Source organism: Anabrus simplex, chromosome X (genome assembly GCF_040414725.1).
Source record: "Anabrus simplex isolate iqAnaSimp1 chromosome X, ASM4041472v1, whole genome shotgun sequence".
Taxonomy (NCBI): Eukaryota; Metazoa; Arthropoda; class Insecta; order Orthoptera; family Tettigoniidae; genus Anabrus; species Anabrus simplex.
In genome coordinates, this window is record NC_090279.1 from 54776116 (window position 1) to 54794918 (window position 18803).

Genomic DNA, 18803 nt, shown 5'->3' on the forward strand with positions numbered 1-18803 from the left:
ATGAGGAAACAGAAAATTTGCTACTCAACTGGCAGAAATACTTCGACAAAATTTCAATTTATGAATTTCCATATCTACTACACCCGATCACCTCCGCTGTTGTAGGTCCAATATAGGAAATTGATGTCACCAAAGTCCAGGCTATGCTGAAGGAAATGCAACCAGGGAAAGCCATCTGTCTCGAATATTTTCTGTCAGAGTTCTGTTTCTCTAAATGGGGGGATGGAGCAGTGTGGCTGAAGCAAGCTTTTCAACCAGATCATCAAACTAACAAGACAGCATAGGACAGGTAAAGTGCATGACATGAAAGCTGTGAGACTACATACAGACATGGCCTGAGACCGAACTAACTGGAGACAATGAATCACAACACTGGACCCTGCCACCAGGCAGGACTAACACTAAAGAAGCAGAATAACAAGAAGAAGATTGATAAATATTGTTATAAAAACGGGATACAATTGATATTTCCACATACTAACATTCAACGGAGTATGTTCAAGTTATCTCCCCTAAAGCCTATGTCCAATAATTAAAGACTTATTTCCACAAAATACAGTAGTGTTTGAATGACAGAATGCTTCTGGATTTTGTGCTTCAGTGACTCCTATAAATGCATTTAAAGAAAAACATGTAACTCAACAAAATAAAAATTTGCTGATTATCTGTGTTAATCGGGAGTGACAGTTTGAATATCCAGTGAAATGCTATGAGTACCAACAAAAGGGGAGTCTGTCAGTGTATTCCAGCCTGAATGGAATTTTGCAATTCATATTTCTGCTTACATCCATCATAGATAGCAAATGATCAGAATATTCAATTTGTTATTTTCAACCCAATCAAGTCTATAAATATGAAGACCATGGAAGAGTAGCACAAAGTGGTCAGCTCAGCACCCTTTGACACTCAACACTCTACAAGTGGAGGGAAACTGCATCACGAAGTGGTTAGTTCAGGACCATGTGTCTCTACAAAAACGGAAGTTAGCCTCATCACTAATTATTTAGCAAAGGCAATGTGTCTCTCCAATAATTGGTAAGCTCAGAAATATGTGTCTATCCATAAGTAAGTGATTAGGAAATTTTATGGATCTTGAAACCTGTTCTTATATAATTCAGTACCAAATTGACATGCACATCTTTTAGACATTTTAAAATAAGTCATTTATTTGCTGAATGATATTTGTGGACTGCTGAAATGATAGTCACAATAACATAACACCTGAGGTGAGATATAAAACAAAGTGGGAAACAGAAGAGAAGATCCAGTCGACTGAAACCTCCAGAAGCAGCTAAAATCTATGATATACAATGGACTAAGCTATATAAACAATCAACTGTACTCTTACTTATATACCAAGCAAAAGGAAAACACACAAACGGCTTGTTGCTTTGTTGCCTCGAGAGTGTTTCTGCAGATGATATCTTTAGGAAGAAGAAAGCTAATTTAAACGCCATCCAAAAATAGAAATATGCTATTTGTGTGTGAAAGGCAACATTTTTATTGGTGGTCATAATACAAGATCGTTCTCTAAGGTAGCCTACTGTGCCCTGTTGCACAAGAATTACAAACAAACAGTAGAATTTGAACAGTTGACATATTTGGGCGATCTTCAGTTGTGTGCATGGATCTACCTTGACTAATGAGAGCGTGTAGGCTGCTACTGGGCAGTTCTGAGGACTGAAATGAATATTCCTTGCAACTAGTTGTGAACGGACAGTAGGAACAAGTCAATGTATCACATAACAGTCGAGCAGACTCTAACCACACACAAAATCAAATAATCCTTTCAGAATTCGTAGTTTCCATCACTAATATGATTTGAAGTCAAACATTAGGCTATGACTAGCCATTGGAGGACCTGCCAATACAAGGGCTAAGTTAAGAGCACCAGTCCATGGTTATACAATAATTTCCCAAGGATTATCAAAGATCGTTTCACACTCTAACCAACAAAGGTGTGAGAGCAAAAAATTAATTAGCAAGAAATCCAATGGGACACCTAGAGTTCAAAAAACACTACCGTATTAAATGTTTGCAAACAGGATATACACTTGTGCTACTTTGTAATGTCAGTGATGAAAATTACAATTTTGAAATATGATTATATCATTACATTATTATTTACCTACTTTTACGTGATAATAAATTTACTTACTTGTTGAATTCTGAAATTTGTTTAGGCAACCTGAACTTCACTTTTAGCTGTCCATTTTATTACTTTATACTAACTGTGTACATGTGTTTCCAATCAACACACTACAAACACTTGACTGATAATGAGCACTAAAATGAATAGTGGGAATTGTAGACAATCAGCAAGTGTGATCACAACACTGGAACAGGCATAAATTCAATACCACAAGAATTTTTTTACACTTTCAACAATGTGGGAATTTTATTTGAAACCTATCATATCTAAGATGTAGCACTACGGATCTGAATGTTTCATTTCTACAACACATTATCTGCTTGGGATCCACAAATAGAGGTATCGGACTTAACACACAAGAGAACAGAAAAGATAATAAATAAAAAGAAACTAACCAACTAAATAACTTAAAAATGACATGTTTTGAGTTATCACACTATTGAACTCAGTCATCATTGTATTGATTAATGAACCTAATTATGTTGGTTTGAAATTATTATATTGTTTAAAATGAACATAAAACTTAACAAATTTGAATTTATATATTTAGTTTATATTCTACAAACATGGCTTTTTCTGTGTCACTGCTGGTACAAACGTACAAAATTACTGAGAATATCTGCAGATAATAGTTGCAGATGGCATTTCAGATGATAAGAATGTGATGAACAAATGATGCGGTGACAGTGACATTTCCACAATGACTAGCTATTATCCTTATCCTCATATATTCACATTCCCCTGTTACCATCTTTCGATACATGACTTGACTTGTCACCTCTTTGTTCATTTTTCATCGTTGCTTAAAGGTATTGTAAAGAAATATACTTCTAAAAAATCTAGCTTTACCAGATATTCTTTTTGTAGACATTTATTCAATAAAACTACATGAGAGAACATTAAATGTGATCTTATAGTTCCTGAATGTTTTAGATAATTATAACCAATAGAATTTCAAGATATAGTATTTAAATATAACGTTGTAAAGAAAGAATTAAAGTGATGAAAATGGCCAGTTTTTGGAGATAAACCAACCAATAGTGAACACAACTGTGAATAGGTACAAAATATTCCACACTGTATAGGATTTATAGTGTACATACTTTGTTTCTTCTTTGATGTATTGCAGCAGCTGATCATCAGTATGTTCTTCTATGAATATTTCCTCCTTAATATCTTCAGGTGGCTATAAGTAAGAAATATGAAAAGTACAATAAAGAAGTTAGGAAATAAAAATATATAGGCCTAAACAAGAAACAGCTGAGAAAATAAATTTCATAGTGGCACAAGAAGAGTATAGTTAATTTATCTCCCATTTCAAAAATATAAGAATGGAAAGGAAGAATCAAATCAAAATTGCTCTAAATGCAAAAGAGGTGTCTACCTTGGTGGCAAATGGTAAACAAAAATACATTATCATCAAGTACTAAATGTTAAGTGAACAGAGAAGAAGATAATTTCTTAAAATACACTATTATACATTTTACACAAATCTTTTCCTATTAAACATACAGCTCACCGTTAATAAATTTACATTATGTATAAAATTCTATTCATAATATCTTCTGTACTTACAAATATAGTCAACTCATACACAACATGTGTAATTACTTCGAATAATACTATACAACTGCTATTAGATTAAAATTTACATTACATTTACATAATGACCTGCTGCATCTTAAAAAACTGAGTACCTTTTGCCACTGCTTTTGAGAAAACTGATAAGAGAGATAAGAACGTGACAAGGAACACACTGTAGGATAGCAGTAGACAAGGTAGCAATAGAAAAGGAGGAACATCTGTAAATAAGAAAAATTAAAATATCATAGAGAAAAGGAAAAACCCGGCGTCTTAGTGTCCAGATGACTACAAATGAACATAATCATCAACAATACATGGTCCTAGATGGTTGAATCAAGATCCCTTGAGTAGCCCAAAATGAAAACGTGATGATCAATTAATCTCCTAATTCAAAATTTGCCACCACTGCTTCTTACAGCCATGCATGATGATCTGTTCGTGACGCAAGTTGTAATATTTTTTTTTGCTAGGGGCTTTACGTTGCACCGACACAGATAGGTCTTATGGCGACGATAGTTGCAAGATTAAACAAGCTACAGATTGTTTACAAATTATCAGAGATTAATTCAACAATGTTACAAAAGGTTACTGAGATCCACCTATTCAATACACACTTGGTTCTTAAATTAAGATTCACACCTTGTCATACTAATTTAACGGGACATGCTTCGCCCATTGTATGGGCACCATCAGCCGTGATCTTCCTAAGGGATAAAAATCAGGATCCTGATTACTCTATTCAAAATGTTACTGAGAGAAAAATATGTTATAAAAATGAGAAAACTTGTAGTAAGTTCACACTCCACAATTTACACAAATAAAACACGTCTAAAAAATATGTATGAGAATAATGGTTAATGTTGCTGCGGTATTACACTGATATCTTTAAAACATTTTAAAAAATAGCTAACCTGTGTATATTTACATGAACAACAAGAAAGTCTATGCTTAAAATTATGGTCTCAAGTTACAATTTCAAAGTATGAATGGGATCTGGTTTAAGGCAACTCGATTTGAAGTCGTAGAATGGTTACTATGAACCATAAGTAGTTTAATAATTGAAAAATGACATTGAATATTCTTGTAGAAAGGTTATAGCATTGTCACACAGTAGAGTATACAGCTGTGTGACGAATGGAGTTGTTACTGTTATTAAACCGGTATTTGTAAGGTGAGTCCCCAGTCTTCTTATTTTTGTTAAAGAAGTGAAAAAAGGTTCACAACTGTGTGTGGCCGTCTATGTCATTACTAGCTAATGTGATAGCTTCCTCCTCTACTGTTAGTGAAATGGGGAAGCTCGTGCTTGAAGTTGCCTACAGCTTGAATGTTGAAATTGACTACTGAGGGATGTGTGGTGAAGAATCTGTAATGAGAGGAGGGTAGGAGAATTTTTAAGATCAGGGCAAAAAGGGTTAAATTTGATGAGAAATGCTGTGTATACATTTACTTACCCCCTCAACGTTTCTGGTGTGAACTAGTTGCCTTTACAGCATCAGAACAAATGACACTTGTACTTCATGTATTGTATCGGTGCGGAATTGAGGGAACGGGGTGTGGCGGAGGATAGGAGGTGGCGGAGTCTTGATCTTATGGGCCGTTGAATGTAGGAGGTTGGTAGGGGCGGGCATGGAGGAAGTTACCTTTAATGGAATGTTGGGAGCTTTTGTGGGATGTTACTTTTAGATTTTTAAGAATTTTATTTTGATTTAAATTTAGTGATTGAAACAAGTTGGGTAAATTCTCGTATAATGGATTCTTCCTTCATATAAATCGTTGAGATTTAGGTCTTTGTTATAGTATTGGTCCAAACATATAAATGCTCTCTAATTCATTCATAAATTTCCCTTTGCCCACTCTTTTGATAATTGTAAGGTCCTGTTCAATAGTTGTGAATCAATACCCTGTATCTTTCATGAGGGAACTCATGGCTGAGAACTTATTTTATTTATTGGCATAACAATGCTTGTGATACCTTGTAAAGAAACTCCAGACCGTTTGTTCAATGTAGGAGACATCACAATGTGTGAATTTGAAGCTCTATATGCCCGAGCCGAATTAGATGCTACTGTTTGAGTTGACCGTGTTGTGATTGAGAATGAGGTATTGGTTGGTATTTGTTGTCCTAAAGGCAATGTTGATATTTTGCTTTTTTTAAGGGGTTTGTTATCTGGGAAATACGTGGATTATTGTAGGTGAAAGTGATGAACGCAGATTTTTTGGGTTTATCTGGGACGAAGTTAGTTGCTAAATTAAATTCGATCTTGTTGATTAATTTTTTAATTTAATTCAATTAATTGTTTGTTTTAAAACCGTTAAATTTTGCCAAAATCTTCTTGTAATTGATATCTGTTTTTAGGCTCTTAGATGTTAAAGGGATTTTTAATGCTCTATAAATTAAACTGTAAAAAGTGGCCTGTTTGTGGGAGTTAGGATGTACTGATGAGTTTAAAACAGTTAGTGGGGTATGAGTGGGTTTTCTAAACATTTGGAAATTGAATGTATTGTTAAGGTGTGTTATTGTGATGTCTAAAAGCTAATGGATCCATTGACCTCGTCCTTCTTCGTAAACTTTATATGTTGGTCGAGGTTCTTTAAAAAGTCCTAAATTTCATTACTATTGTTAAGACTTACTGATTATTGCAAAAGTATCGCCTACGTACCTCAGCCACTGGCTGAGTCCCCATATTTCTGACATTGTTTTATGATGTTCTAACGAATACATGTATATGGCAGCCAAGATGCCTGACAATGCATCACCCATCGCTAGGCCATCCCGATGATAAATTTTGCCGTTGAAAGTAAAATAGTTGTTCTTTAATACAAAGTTCAGAATCTTAGTGAACTCATCTATTTCAAATGTGCTAAGATTACGGAGTTTGGAAAGGTAATCCTTGATAATGTTTACTCTTTCTTTTATCAGTAAGTTAGAATACAAGTTCATTATGTCAAAGGAGCACACACAGTAAAACATCGTTAATTCGAAGTTACTGGGATGCAAAAATCAGATGTCGAATTATGTGATTTCAAACTAACTGCCAACTCATAGTTCAGATATTCCAAACCTTGCCACATCACAAAATATCCTTAGGACCTGCTACTGCATGCAATTAAACTTGATACACAGTTTAAACCTTTCAAATGCCATAGAAAAAAATTCTAAAATGTATCCAACAAGGTACAATTACAGTATTCAAATAATGCACTTGGACAACTTACTGACAAGCATAACCTCACACAAGGAAAGAAAAAAGCATGATTCAAGGACGAGAAGAAGTCTATGCTGGGTCCCCTGTACAAGTCCTTTATTCATTGAATTACTGTACTGCATGAATTTTAGATGTCCTGTACTTGAACAGAAAGTACATACCCAATGTCCTCAAAACATCGTGGTTTATCGAACTTTTATATGGCGAGGGGAGAAAGTCTCTTGCTTCAGTCTGCATTACAAGTTTACCACACAGTAGAGTGACTCTATCCTTGTACAATTTCCCACTATGGTACTTCCCTCAAAATTCTTCTTGTAATTGCCACGTCATGAATTATTCTAAGTCTCATTAATGCTTGCAATCACTGTGACTCAGAGTTTAAAACCTTCAAATGCCATGGAGAAGCAATTTCCAAAAAGTATCCAACAAGGTGCATTTACATTATCCAAATAATGAACTTGGATAAATCACTGGCAAACATAACCTTACACAATGAAAGAAAAATACTGTACCGGGAACACCGTTACGACAGAAGTCCGAAGTATGTTTGTTGAACTTCACGCGAGGTGGAAGGTAGGCAGCCCGCCGAACGCAGTGACGTACCCAGCGAGTGACGTGGCCGCCGTAAGCCAGCTATCCGCTACCATATAAGGTAATGATCCAGCTCGTCCTCAAAAGTACATTTTTGAGCTAATTCATCGCTATTTTGACACTGCCAACTTGAAAGCCTTTACAATGGACATCATATCTTAAGATTTCAAGAAAATCCGCCGAGTTTTATAGAAGTTATAAGGGTAGATAGTACCCAAGTTCTAGACACTTCCATGCGAACGTGTATAAAAGGAAGACCACCCGACCTACGAATTCAGTGTCTGTCACTCCGCCGTCTCTGTGACACGGGTGACAAGAGAGTGTTGTGCGTGTCGAACTTCTAGTCGACAGTTTGCGAAATCCAAGTTCGGTATTTACTCTAAGTGTTGTATCAAGACTTTGTCATATTCTTGAAGTGCCTGAATGGGACTTTACTTTTGAGAGCATCGTATTGGAACTTTGTCATATTGCCACATTGGGACTTTGTTTTTTTCGTGTGTCGTGATTGGACTTTGATATTTTCTTAAAGTGCCATATAAGAACTTTTTTTTTCTGAAGCGTCTCATTGGAACTTAGTTATTTTCGCCAAGTATCGCGATAAGACTTTATTATTTTCTTAAGGTGACGTACTGGAACATTGTCATCGAAACTTTATTTTCTTCGAGTGTCGTGTTGGGACTTTAACATTTCGACACGTTGGAACTTTGTTATTGGAACTTTGTTTTTTTTTGAAGTGCCACATAAGGACTTACTTATTCGACGACGATTGAATTTTCACGAGTGTTGTGTATCGCATTGAACTTACGTTTCGAACTTATATTTTTGAATCAATTTCTGGAACATTGAACTTAGGGGACATTCAACATTACGTTTAATTGTGAAATATGCAATGCTTTCCAAGTGCTGCACAGGGACTTATGTTTTGATTCTCAAAGACTGTGACAATTCAGAACACGCATATCGCATTTCCAGAAAGCCTAGAACTTTCCAGTATTTTGAGTGATCCATAATTTATGAAGTCAGACTTTTTCTTTCAAATATTACTTTCTTTAATGGCTATTCACTTCGCTTATTAATGCAACAGGACAGTTTCCGAGTGCTACTTATTCAGTTAATTGCCAATATGCTTTAAATCTTCAGAACTATGCATTTAGGACTGCAGGGACAGTAATCCTCTAGAACATTCTGACTTAACTTGCATTTCTACCAGTACTTGTTCTTCGAGTGATTATTCCAGAACGTTTTGATTTAATATTTAGAGTGCAGTAACCATAATTAAAGGGTCATATCTGTTCAGACAGTTCCCTGAATGTGTGGAGTGCCGTGCAGGAAATTCAGGTGTGAATTACGTCTCGAATCGAACCCCGGAACTTGTGCCAATCTTCGGGACATTCCAGAACGTCGAGACATTTCCAGAACCTCCAGACATTCCAGAACTCCTCATCCGAGCAGGTGTGGTCCCTGCCCAGTCGATGTCCAGCACCATCCCAGGACTTGGAGGTACAAACCAGCCACGACACTTCCACGCTGCTGTACGAAGGTGATATGAACTTGCTTTTGATGATCAATAAACTCAGTTTATCAAAATAATCTCTCAAATTGATGACTATACCTCTCTCTGTACCAGCTCCAATGATAAAGCCACTCCCTAGATTAAGAATCGTGCTCGTTCATTTAATATCAAGCGCCTTAAAGATATGAACACATTTTTACGGGTACAATACATACGATTCAAAGATGAGGACAAATCATGCTGGCTCCATTGTTCAAATGCTTTAATTTTTGGATTACTGTACTGTTTGCAATTTTTAGATGCCTTGTACTAGCACGGGAAGTGGCCGACACCCAAGAAACATCGTAGCTTGTCGAACTTGGCTACGACGAGGAAAAAAATTCTCTCGTTTCCTTGTGCATTGCAACACAGTACAATGACCCCCAACCTGTACGATTTCCCGGCTGGCAAACTCTCCTTTAAAACAAAGTCCATTTGGGCTCAGCATTAAAAAAAGAAAAACGCAGTTTCATTGGCATTTACAATATTGTTCGTTGCGAATAAACAGATTATATGCACGCTTTTTCCCCAACTGTCAGCATCGCCAGTGTTCATGGATTCTACTTCTCCGCATACTGCCTGCAACGTGATATTGTGGATATCTTTGAAACGCTGAATACAAAAGAATTATGATTTTACTCCAACTTAGCAAATATGAAGCACACTGCAGATGCACCAAAGTGAGTGAAAGTACAGAAAACTACACCAGCAAGTTCCAGAAGATGCATTCTATCATGACCCGGATAAATTTTGAATTTAAATTAACCTGGAAAATACTAACGCTTTTTAAATTTTGAGGTACTTTTGAGTTAAAAGTCTGAATTTCGATAATGGGGACCAACACTCTTTTTTGAATTATGAATTATCCGTTAAAAAGTTTAAATAACACACAAATCCATACCTCTTGTTTCAGGGAATGGGAGCCGCTTTGAATTAGGCAGGATTTTGAATTAAACAATTTTGAATTATCGAGGTTTTACTGTAATGTGGTTGGGTAGCCTTTAAGATACCACAAGAGCCAACCGAGTTCTTTAACGGAGATTTGTTATAAATCTATAATTCCTCTTGAGAAAATAGTAATAGTGAATGTACTTAGAAGTCTCATAATTCAGGCCATTTCTGCAATTGATGATGTGCTGAATGGGTGTGTTTTTCTTGTGTAATTTAGGTATCGCTCTGGCCATGGGGGTAGCAGAGTTCATGTAGATTAGTCTTTGCTACTCTTGCTCACTGAATAAGAAATCTGAATTCTTTATTAGTTTTTTAAACTTTGTTGAATTTTTGTTGTGGGTTCCTTGTTGACTATTGAAAATGTCTCATCCGCAAAAAAGTTTTCTATTTTTGTAACATATTCGTTCCTGTCTAATAAAACTGTGGTCCCTCCTTTTTTACATACTATGATGTTCTTGTCATTAATTTTGGTTCTTAATCCTTGAATAAGATTTGTGTGGTTGGGATCAGAAGTTTTATTTAATTCCTCGGTTACTGTCTGTAATTTCATTTTTATTTTGTACCTGGTATCGTTCTGTAAATCTAAGGGGAGTTTTAAATTATTCGACTCAACCTCTGCTATAGTAGTGTTGATCACGTCCCTTTCTTGTCCTGTCTCGGGCCAATTATGCTTTAATCCTTTGCTTAACAGCTCAGTTTCATTTACTGAGAAGTTTGTGTTTGTTATATTAACTATGGCTCATGAGTTGTTAAAAGGTGGGAAGCTTTTAAATTTTTCTAAGTTTTTTTGGGTAACGGCAACTGAGTTTCTTTTAAGTACCATAAGCAAGTTCATTATCTAAAGTCGTTTGTTTCCTGCTTAAGGTATAATTTAGTTTGTAATGTACATGTAGCTGAAAGGAACTCCATTCTACTGGAGATATGGGTTGAGATACTGCTAACTGTATCTTGTATAACTGCAAATTTAATTGTGACTTCTTTCGATTGAATGTTTTGATTTCATCCTTAAGCCAGATTTCACTGGTTCTATTTTGGGTTTTAGTTAAATTGGGAGCAGGTAAGCCTTTCGTCTGAGCATGTAACAAAATCTAGGGACCAACTTTAGTCATAGACATTCTTTCAAATAAGCTATGTCTTGACTTATTTTACCTTTAGGTTGAGGTATTTGTTTAACTTATAGGGAGCCTGGTCAGCTTTGACATTACATGTTACAAATCTCATGACTGATCCATGTTGAAATTTCATTAATTTAACAATGTTACAAAAGTTTATTGAGATCCACCTATTCAATACACATAGGGTTCTTAAAATTAAGATTTACATCTTGTTATACTAATTTAATGGGACATGTTTCGCCCATTGCATGGGCATCATCAGCCGTGATCTCATGCCTAAAAGATAAAAATCAGGATCCTGATAACTGTAGTGAAAGTGTTACATAGAGAAACATGTATGTTATAAAATGAGGAAACTTCTTGTAAGTTCACAAACCACAATTTACACAATAAAAAACACATCTAAAAAATATGAGTGTGAATAATTGTTAATGTTGGTGCAGTCTCACATTGATATCTTTAAAACACTTTTAAAAATAGCCAATCTGTCTATGCTTACATGAATGATAAGAAAGTCTATGGCTAAAATTATGGCCTCAAGTTGCAAGTTCAAAGTATGAATGGAATCTAGTTTAAGACGACTCAGTTTGAAGTCGTAGAATGGTACTATGAACCTTAAGTAGTTTAATCATAGAAAAATGACATTGAATATACTTGTAGGAAGCTTGTAGTTTTATCATAGAGTGTACAGCTGTGTAACTCATGGAGCTGTTATTGTTATTAAACCCATATTTGTAAGGTGAGTCCACAGTCTTCTTATTTTTGTTGTAGACGTGAAGAAAGGTTCACGACTGTGTGTTGCAGTGTATGTCTTTACTAGCAAATGTGATAGCTTCATCTTGTACTCTTAGTCAAACACGGACGCTCGTGCTTGAAGTTGGCTACAGATTGAATGTTGAAATCGACTATTGAGGGATGTGTGGTGAAGAATCTGTAAAGAGAGGAGGGTAGAAGGATTTTTGAGATTAGAGAAATAAGGGATAAATTTGACATGAACTTGCGTATACTTTTACTTAACCCCTCGACTTTTCTGGTATTAACTAGTTGCCTTTGCAGCTTCAGAATGAATAACAATTGCACTTCTTGTATTTTATGTGCGTGGAATTGAGGGAAGGGGTCTGGTGGAGGAGAGGAGATGGGCGGAGCATTGAGCTTATGAGCTGTTGGCTGTAGGAAGTTGATAGGGGCGGACAAGGAGGGAGTTACCTTTAATGGAATGGTGGGAGCTTTTGGGGAAATTAGTTTTAGATTTTTAAGAATTTTATTTTGATTTAAATTTAGTGATTGTAACAAGTTGGGTAAAATCTCATATACAATTAAATCATTGAGATTTAGGTCCTTGTTATAGCATTGGTCCAAAAACACATAAATGCTTTCTAAGTCATTCATTAATTTCCCTTTGCTCATTCTTTTGATAATTGTACGGACCTGTTTGATAGTTGTGAATTGATGCCCTATATCTTTCATGAGGGAACTCATGACTGAGAACTTATTTTGTTTATTGGCATTATAATGCTTGTGATACCTTGTTCAGAAACTCCGGCCTGACGGCCTGTTTCGCAGATGTATGAGACATCGCATTGTGTGCATTTGAGCCTGCATATGCCTGAGCCAGTATAGATTCTACTGTTTGAGTTGACTGTGTTGTGACTGAGAAAGAGGTTTTGGTTGGTATTTGTTGTCCTAAAGGCAATGTTGATATTTCATTTTTTTAAAGGGGCCTGTTTCCCAGTAAATACCTGGATTATTGTAGGTGAAAGTGACGAACTTAAGATTTTTTGGGTTTATCTGGGACGAGGTTTGTTGTTAATTTAAGTTTGATTTTGTTGATTATTCGGTTAATTGTTTCTGTTTTCAAACTTAAATTTCGCCAAATTCTTTATGTAATTGACCTTTGTTTTTAGGCTCTTAGGTGTTAAGGGATTTTTATTTATTTATTTAATAGTGCACAAATGTGCATTAAAAATACATTAAATTAAACTGTAAAATGTGGCCTGTTCTTGGGAGTTAGGGTGTACTGCTGAGTTTTTAATTGTTAGTGGGGTATGAGTGGGTTTTCTAAAAATTTGGATATCGAATGTATTGCTAACGCATGTTACTGTGATGTCTAAAAAGTTAACTGATTTATTAACGTTGTCCTCCTTGGTGTACTTTATATTTTGGGCGAGGTTGTTTAAAAAAAATCCTAAATTTTGTTACTCTTGTTAAGTCTTACTGATTATTGCAAAATTATTATCTATGTACATACGCCACAGGCTGAGTCACCTTATTTTTGAAGTTATTTTATGGTGTTCTAATGAATCCATGTATATGTCAGCCAAGATGCCTGACAATGGATCACCCATAGCTATGCCATCCTGGTGATGAATTTTGAAGTTGAAAGTAAAATAGTTGTTCTTTAATACAAAGTGAACTCATCTAATTCAATCGTGCTAAGATTACTACGTTTGGAAAGATTGTCCTTGATAATGTTTACTGTCTCCTTTGTCGGTACTTTACAGTACATATTCATAATGTCAAAGGAGCACATAATGTGGTTGGGTAGTAAGGTAAATTTCTTTAAGATATCACAAAAGTCAACCGAGTTCTTTAACGGGAATTTGTTATTAAATCTATAATGTATTTTGAGAAAATAGTGAATGTACTTTGAAGTCCTATAATTGGGGTTATTTCTTCAATTGATGATGGGATGCATGGGTGTGTGTTTCTTGTGTAATTTAAGTAAGGCTCTGGCCATGGGGATAATGGGGTTCAGGTGGATTAGTCTTTGCTGCTCTTGCTCATTGAATAGGAAAGCTGAATTCTTTATTAGTGTTTTTATATTTCGTTGAATTCTGGTTGTGGGTCCCTTATCGACTGTTGAAAATGTTGCATCTGCAAAAAAGTTTTCTGTTTCTGTAATATATTCATTCCTGTCTAGTAAAACAGTGGTCCCTCCTTTGTCCGCTTTACATACTATGATGTTCTTGTCATTAATTTTGGTTCTTAATCCTTGAATGAGATTTGTGTGGTTGGGATCAGAAGTTTTATTTAATTCCTCAGTTACTGTCTGTAATTTCTCTTTTATTTCATACCTGGTATCATTCTGTAAATCTACGGGGTGTTTCAAAATATTCGACTCAACTTCTGCTTTATTGTAGGTCATGTCGCTTTCTTTTCGTGTGCTGGGACAATTATGCTTTAATCCATTGATTAACAGATAAATTTCTATTTCTGAGAAGTTTGTGTTTGTCATATTAACTATGGCTGTTGAGTTGTTAAAAGGTGGGGTACTTTTTAATTTTTTCTACATTCTTTTTAGGTAACTGCAGCTGAGTTTCTTTTAAGTGAGCAAGTTTTTCAAGTTTTTTTTATCTAAACTCGTTTATTTCCAGCAAGGTATCATTTAACTTGTAATCTACATGTAGCTGAAAGCAACTCCATTCTATTGGGGATATGTGTTGAGATACTGTTAAGAATATCTTGTATAACTGTAAATTTAATTGTGACTTCTTTCGATAAAATGTTTTGATTTTGTCCTTAAGCCAGATTTCATTGGTTCTATTTTGGGTTTTAGTTAAACTAGGAGCAAGTAAGCCTTTACTCTGAACATGTCTCAAAAATCTGGGGAAAAACTCTAGTCGTAGACATTCGTTTAATTAAGCTATATCTCGACTCATTTTACAGATCCTTACCTTTAGGTTGAGGTATTTATTTAACTTATAGGGAGCCTGGTTGGATTTGACATTACATGTTACAAATCTCATGACTGGTCCATACTGAAATGTACATTAATTCAACAATGTTACAAAACTTTATCAAGATCCATCTATTCAATACACATTGGGTTCTTAAAATTAAGATCAACATTTTGTCATACTAATTTAACACGACATATTTCACCCATTGCATGGGCATCATCATCAGCCGTGATCTCATGCCTAAAGGATAAAAAACAGGATCCTGATTACTCTAGTCAGTGTTACATAGAGAAATGTTTGTTAAAAAAGTGAGGAAACTTCTTGTAAGTTCATAAACGACAATTTACACACTTAAAATACGTCTAAAAAATATGAGTAAAATAATAATGGATAATGTTGGTGCAGACTTACATTGATATATTTAAAACATTTCTAAAATTAGCCAATCTGTCTATATTAACATGAACGATAAGAATGTCTATGGCTAAAATTATGGCCTCAAGTTACAAGTTCAAAGTATGAGTGGGGTCTGGTTTAAGGCAACTCAATTTGAAGTCTTAGAATGGTTACTATGAACCTTAAGTAGTTTAAGAATTGAAAGATGACACTGAATATTCTTGTAGGAAGCTTGTAGTATTATCATTGAGTGTACAGCTGTGTGACTGATGGAGTTGTTATTGTTATATAACCCGTATTTGTAAGGTGAGTCCACAGTCTTCTTATTTTTGTTGAAGACGTGAAAAAAGTTCACAAATCTGTGTGCCGAGTATGTCTGTACTAGCTGAAGTGATAGCTTCCTCTTGTACTTTTAGTCAAATGGGGATGCTCCTGCTTGAAGTTGGCTACAGCTTGAATGTTGAAATCGACTATTGAGGGATGTGTGGTGAAGAACCTGTAACGAGAGGAGGGTAGAAGGATTTTTAGGATTAGAGACCAAAGGTTTAAATTTGACAAAAACGCTGTGTATAATTTTACTTAACCCCTTGACTTTTCTGGTATTAACTAGTTGCCTTTGCAGCGTCAGAATGAATGACAATTGCACTTCATGTATTGTATCTGCATGGAATTGAGGGAAGGGTGTGTGGCAGAGGAGAGGACATGGGCGGAGTATTGAAATTATGCGCTGTTGGCTGTAGGCTGAACATTTACAGCGATAATGGCACAAACTTCTCCGGAACAGCTAAAAAAATCAAGGCCTTTCTGCAAAACAACCCTCCAAAAACCAACTCTTCACACGACTGCAAGCATGGGATTGACAAGGGATTTCATTGGTCCTGCAGCACCACACTTTGGTGGAATCTGGGAAGCAGCCATCAAGAGTCTGATATATCACCTCAAAAGAGCGATGGTTTCTTATCACTTCAAAAATAAAGAATGGACCACACTTACAAAACATACTCACATCCTCTCACCAAATATTTTATAGGCGTGTTTTAATTGTATACATCATCGTTTGTGAACTTACAACAAGTTTCCTCATTTCTATAACACACATGTTTCTCTATATAACATTTTGATTAGAGTAATCAGGATCATGATTTTTATCCTTTAGGCATGAGATCACGGCTGATGATGCCCATGCAATGGGTGAATCCTGTCCCATTAAATTACTATGACAAGGTGTAAATCACAATTTTAAGAACCCAAAAGTGTAATGAAGACGTGTATCTCAATAAAGTTTTGTAACAACCCACGGATTGAAATTAGAGTCCACTGTTCGTATTGGAGTCTAACCCTGTAAGCAAATGTTAGATTAATGTTGTGTAGGAAACTATCAACTCATATTAAGACTATAAATACAATCATAGTGGAATGGGAAGATTTTAAATTCTGTATTCATATCATCCCACTAATATAATTAGGATAGCGGAACACCTTCGACTACTTCATCCTGGCACTCAGCTCTCTGAGAGAAAAGTTTAAGATCTCGTCAGCAAGGGGGAAGGAAAGAAGTCACACTCATGCATGTCTCAAGTATTCTAAGTTGAATGCAGATACCTCAGAACAATTAATACAAAATATACACAGGGTGCATGCAAACCCAACATACCCATTCATTAAAACTAGCAGAGACTCTGCCAGCCCAATACTCATGGAAAATGGTGTGAGTTCGAACAACACAAGACTGCCTAGCTACCAAGGCTGTCTACATAGATATGATACCTGATCTCACCACAGCATTTCTCTCCACACTTTACAGTGATAATGGCATGAACTACTTTGGAGGAGCTAAGGAAATCAAAGCTTTTCTGCAAAACAACCCTCAGAAAACCAACTCTTCACACAACTGCACGCATGGGACTGACATGCCATTTCTTCCCTCGTGCAGAACCAAACTTTGGTGGAATCTGAGAAGCAGCTATCAAGAGTCTGATATGTCACCTCAGAAGAGTGATGGATTCTTATCACTTAACCAACAATGACTGGACCAGTCTTACAGCACATACGTCCTCTCACCAAAGCTAAATGATAACCCTTTTGACACTTCTTACCTAACTACATCCCATCTCCTTATAGGAGAGCCAATTACTACACACCCTGGTCATGATTATACTTCCCCTCCCATCACATCCTTACCCACATGGCTATTTACAAAGGGCATCACTAGGAAAGTTTTGCAATATGCAAAAACGGTTGGCTGGACACCCCTGTTATGGTGATGGATGAAAAGAGGGGTGAAAAATGGTCCAGAAGACAAGAAGGCATGACCTTCTCACCAGTTGTTACAAAGCAGTGGAATTGAAAGCAAGTTAAGATGTCAGTGTGGTCTAAAGGTAAATATCGCGCAATTATATACTACAATTTTGCTTGTGGATTAACTGATGACCACTGCCTAGTGGAAATTACTCTTGTGCTGGGAAAAGACTGTCCACATCAGACAACAATTTTCCGCTGGTACAAAGAGTTCCAGGGGGAAATTTTGGGGTTGAAGATGATCCTCGTACTAGGCGAACGTCTGAATCAGTGACTGAGGAAAACATTGAAGCTGTGAGGAAAATGTTGCAGCAAGAGATGCGGTTGACATATCGGCAGGTAGAAGAGACCTTCCACATCCCTGCACCAGCTATTCATTCAATTCTACATGACCATCTACATGTTAGAAAGGTTTGTTCCCTTTGGGTGCCCTATTCACTTTCAGAGGAACGAAGTACACCTTAAGTGAAATGTGGACAAAAAATGCTAAAGCAATTTGAAAATGGGACTTCGCGTAATGTCAATAGCATCGCATCAGGTGATGAAACTTGGCTTTGAAGATGAGGGTACTTCTGTGACTGTGCGAAAGTCAAGGTCAGTGAAGAAAAGGATGATTGCAGTATTCTTCACTAAATGAGGCATCCTGACTGGGGTTGTGCTAGAAACACAAAGGACAGTTACTCCTAAGTGGTACAGTGAGACTTGCCTGCATCAGGTCATCCAGGCTTTCAAGCAGCTCCGTCCAAGTCACAGCTCAACACTTGGCTCTTGCATTACGCCAATGCTCCAACACATCGTGCTAATGTAACAATGGATTTCCTTACCAGATCAGGGTTGACTGTGCTTGATCACCCTCCATACAGTTCTCTCTTGCCCCATGTGACTTCGCACTCTTCCTAGAAGTGAAGATGAAACTAAAAGGGCGGCGTTTTGCATCCGATGAGGAACTTCTGGCAACATGGGATCAAGAGTGTGAAAATGTAACCGAAGAAAAGTGGCAAAGTTGGTTCAGTGACTGGTATCGAAGTATGGAGAAGTGTATTGAGTGTGGTGGAAATTATTTTGAAAAAGTCTAAAGCGTTTACCCACATTGGAAAACTTTCCTAGTGCCCTTTGTATTCAGTATGTAACCTACAACTTCTGGAAGAGATGGTCAAATGAATATATCGATAAATGGGCAATGGCAGTGATGAAATGTGTACCCTGTTAGCAACGAATTTATTCATGTCATGATTGTTCAGATGAGTAATGGTGAACTTACAAGGCCTATTCACAAAC

General features: G+C 36.3%; 1 protein-coding gene across 1 annotated transcript in view; it reads right to left on the minus strand.

The window, feature by feature from the left end:
* Positions 1 to 2205: 2205 nt before the first annotated feature.
* Positions 2206 to 18803, minus strand: part of LOC137503053 (uncharacterized) — a 32173-nt gene continuing 15575 nt past the window's right edge. Inside the window, exons 4-5 of the mRNA XM_068230463.1 lie at positions 3256 to 3338; positions 2206 to 2336 (exon numbers count right to left, since the gene is read on the minus strand). Coding sequence (XP_068086564.1) covers positions 2252 to 2336; positions 3256 to 3338 — 168 coding nt within the window. The 3' untranslated portion in view covers positions 2206 to 2251. The remainder of the gene's footprint in view (positions 2337 to 3255; positions 3339 to 18803) is intronic.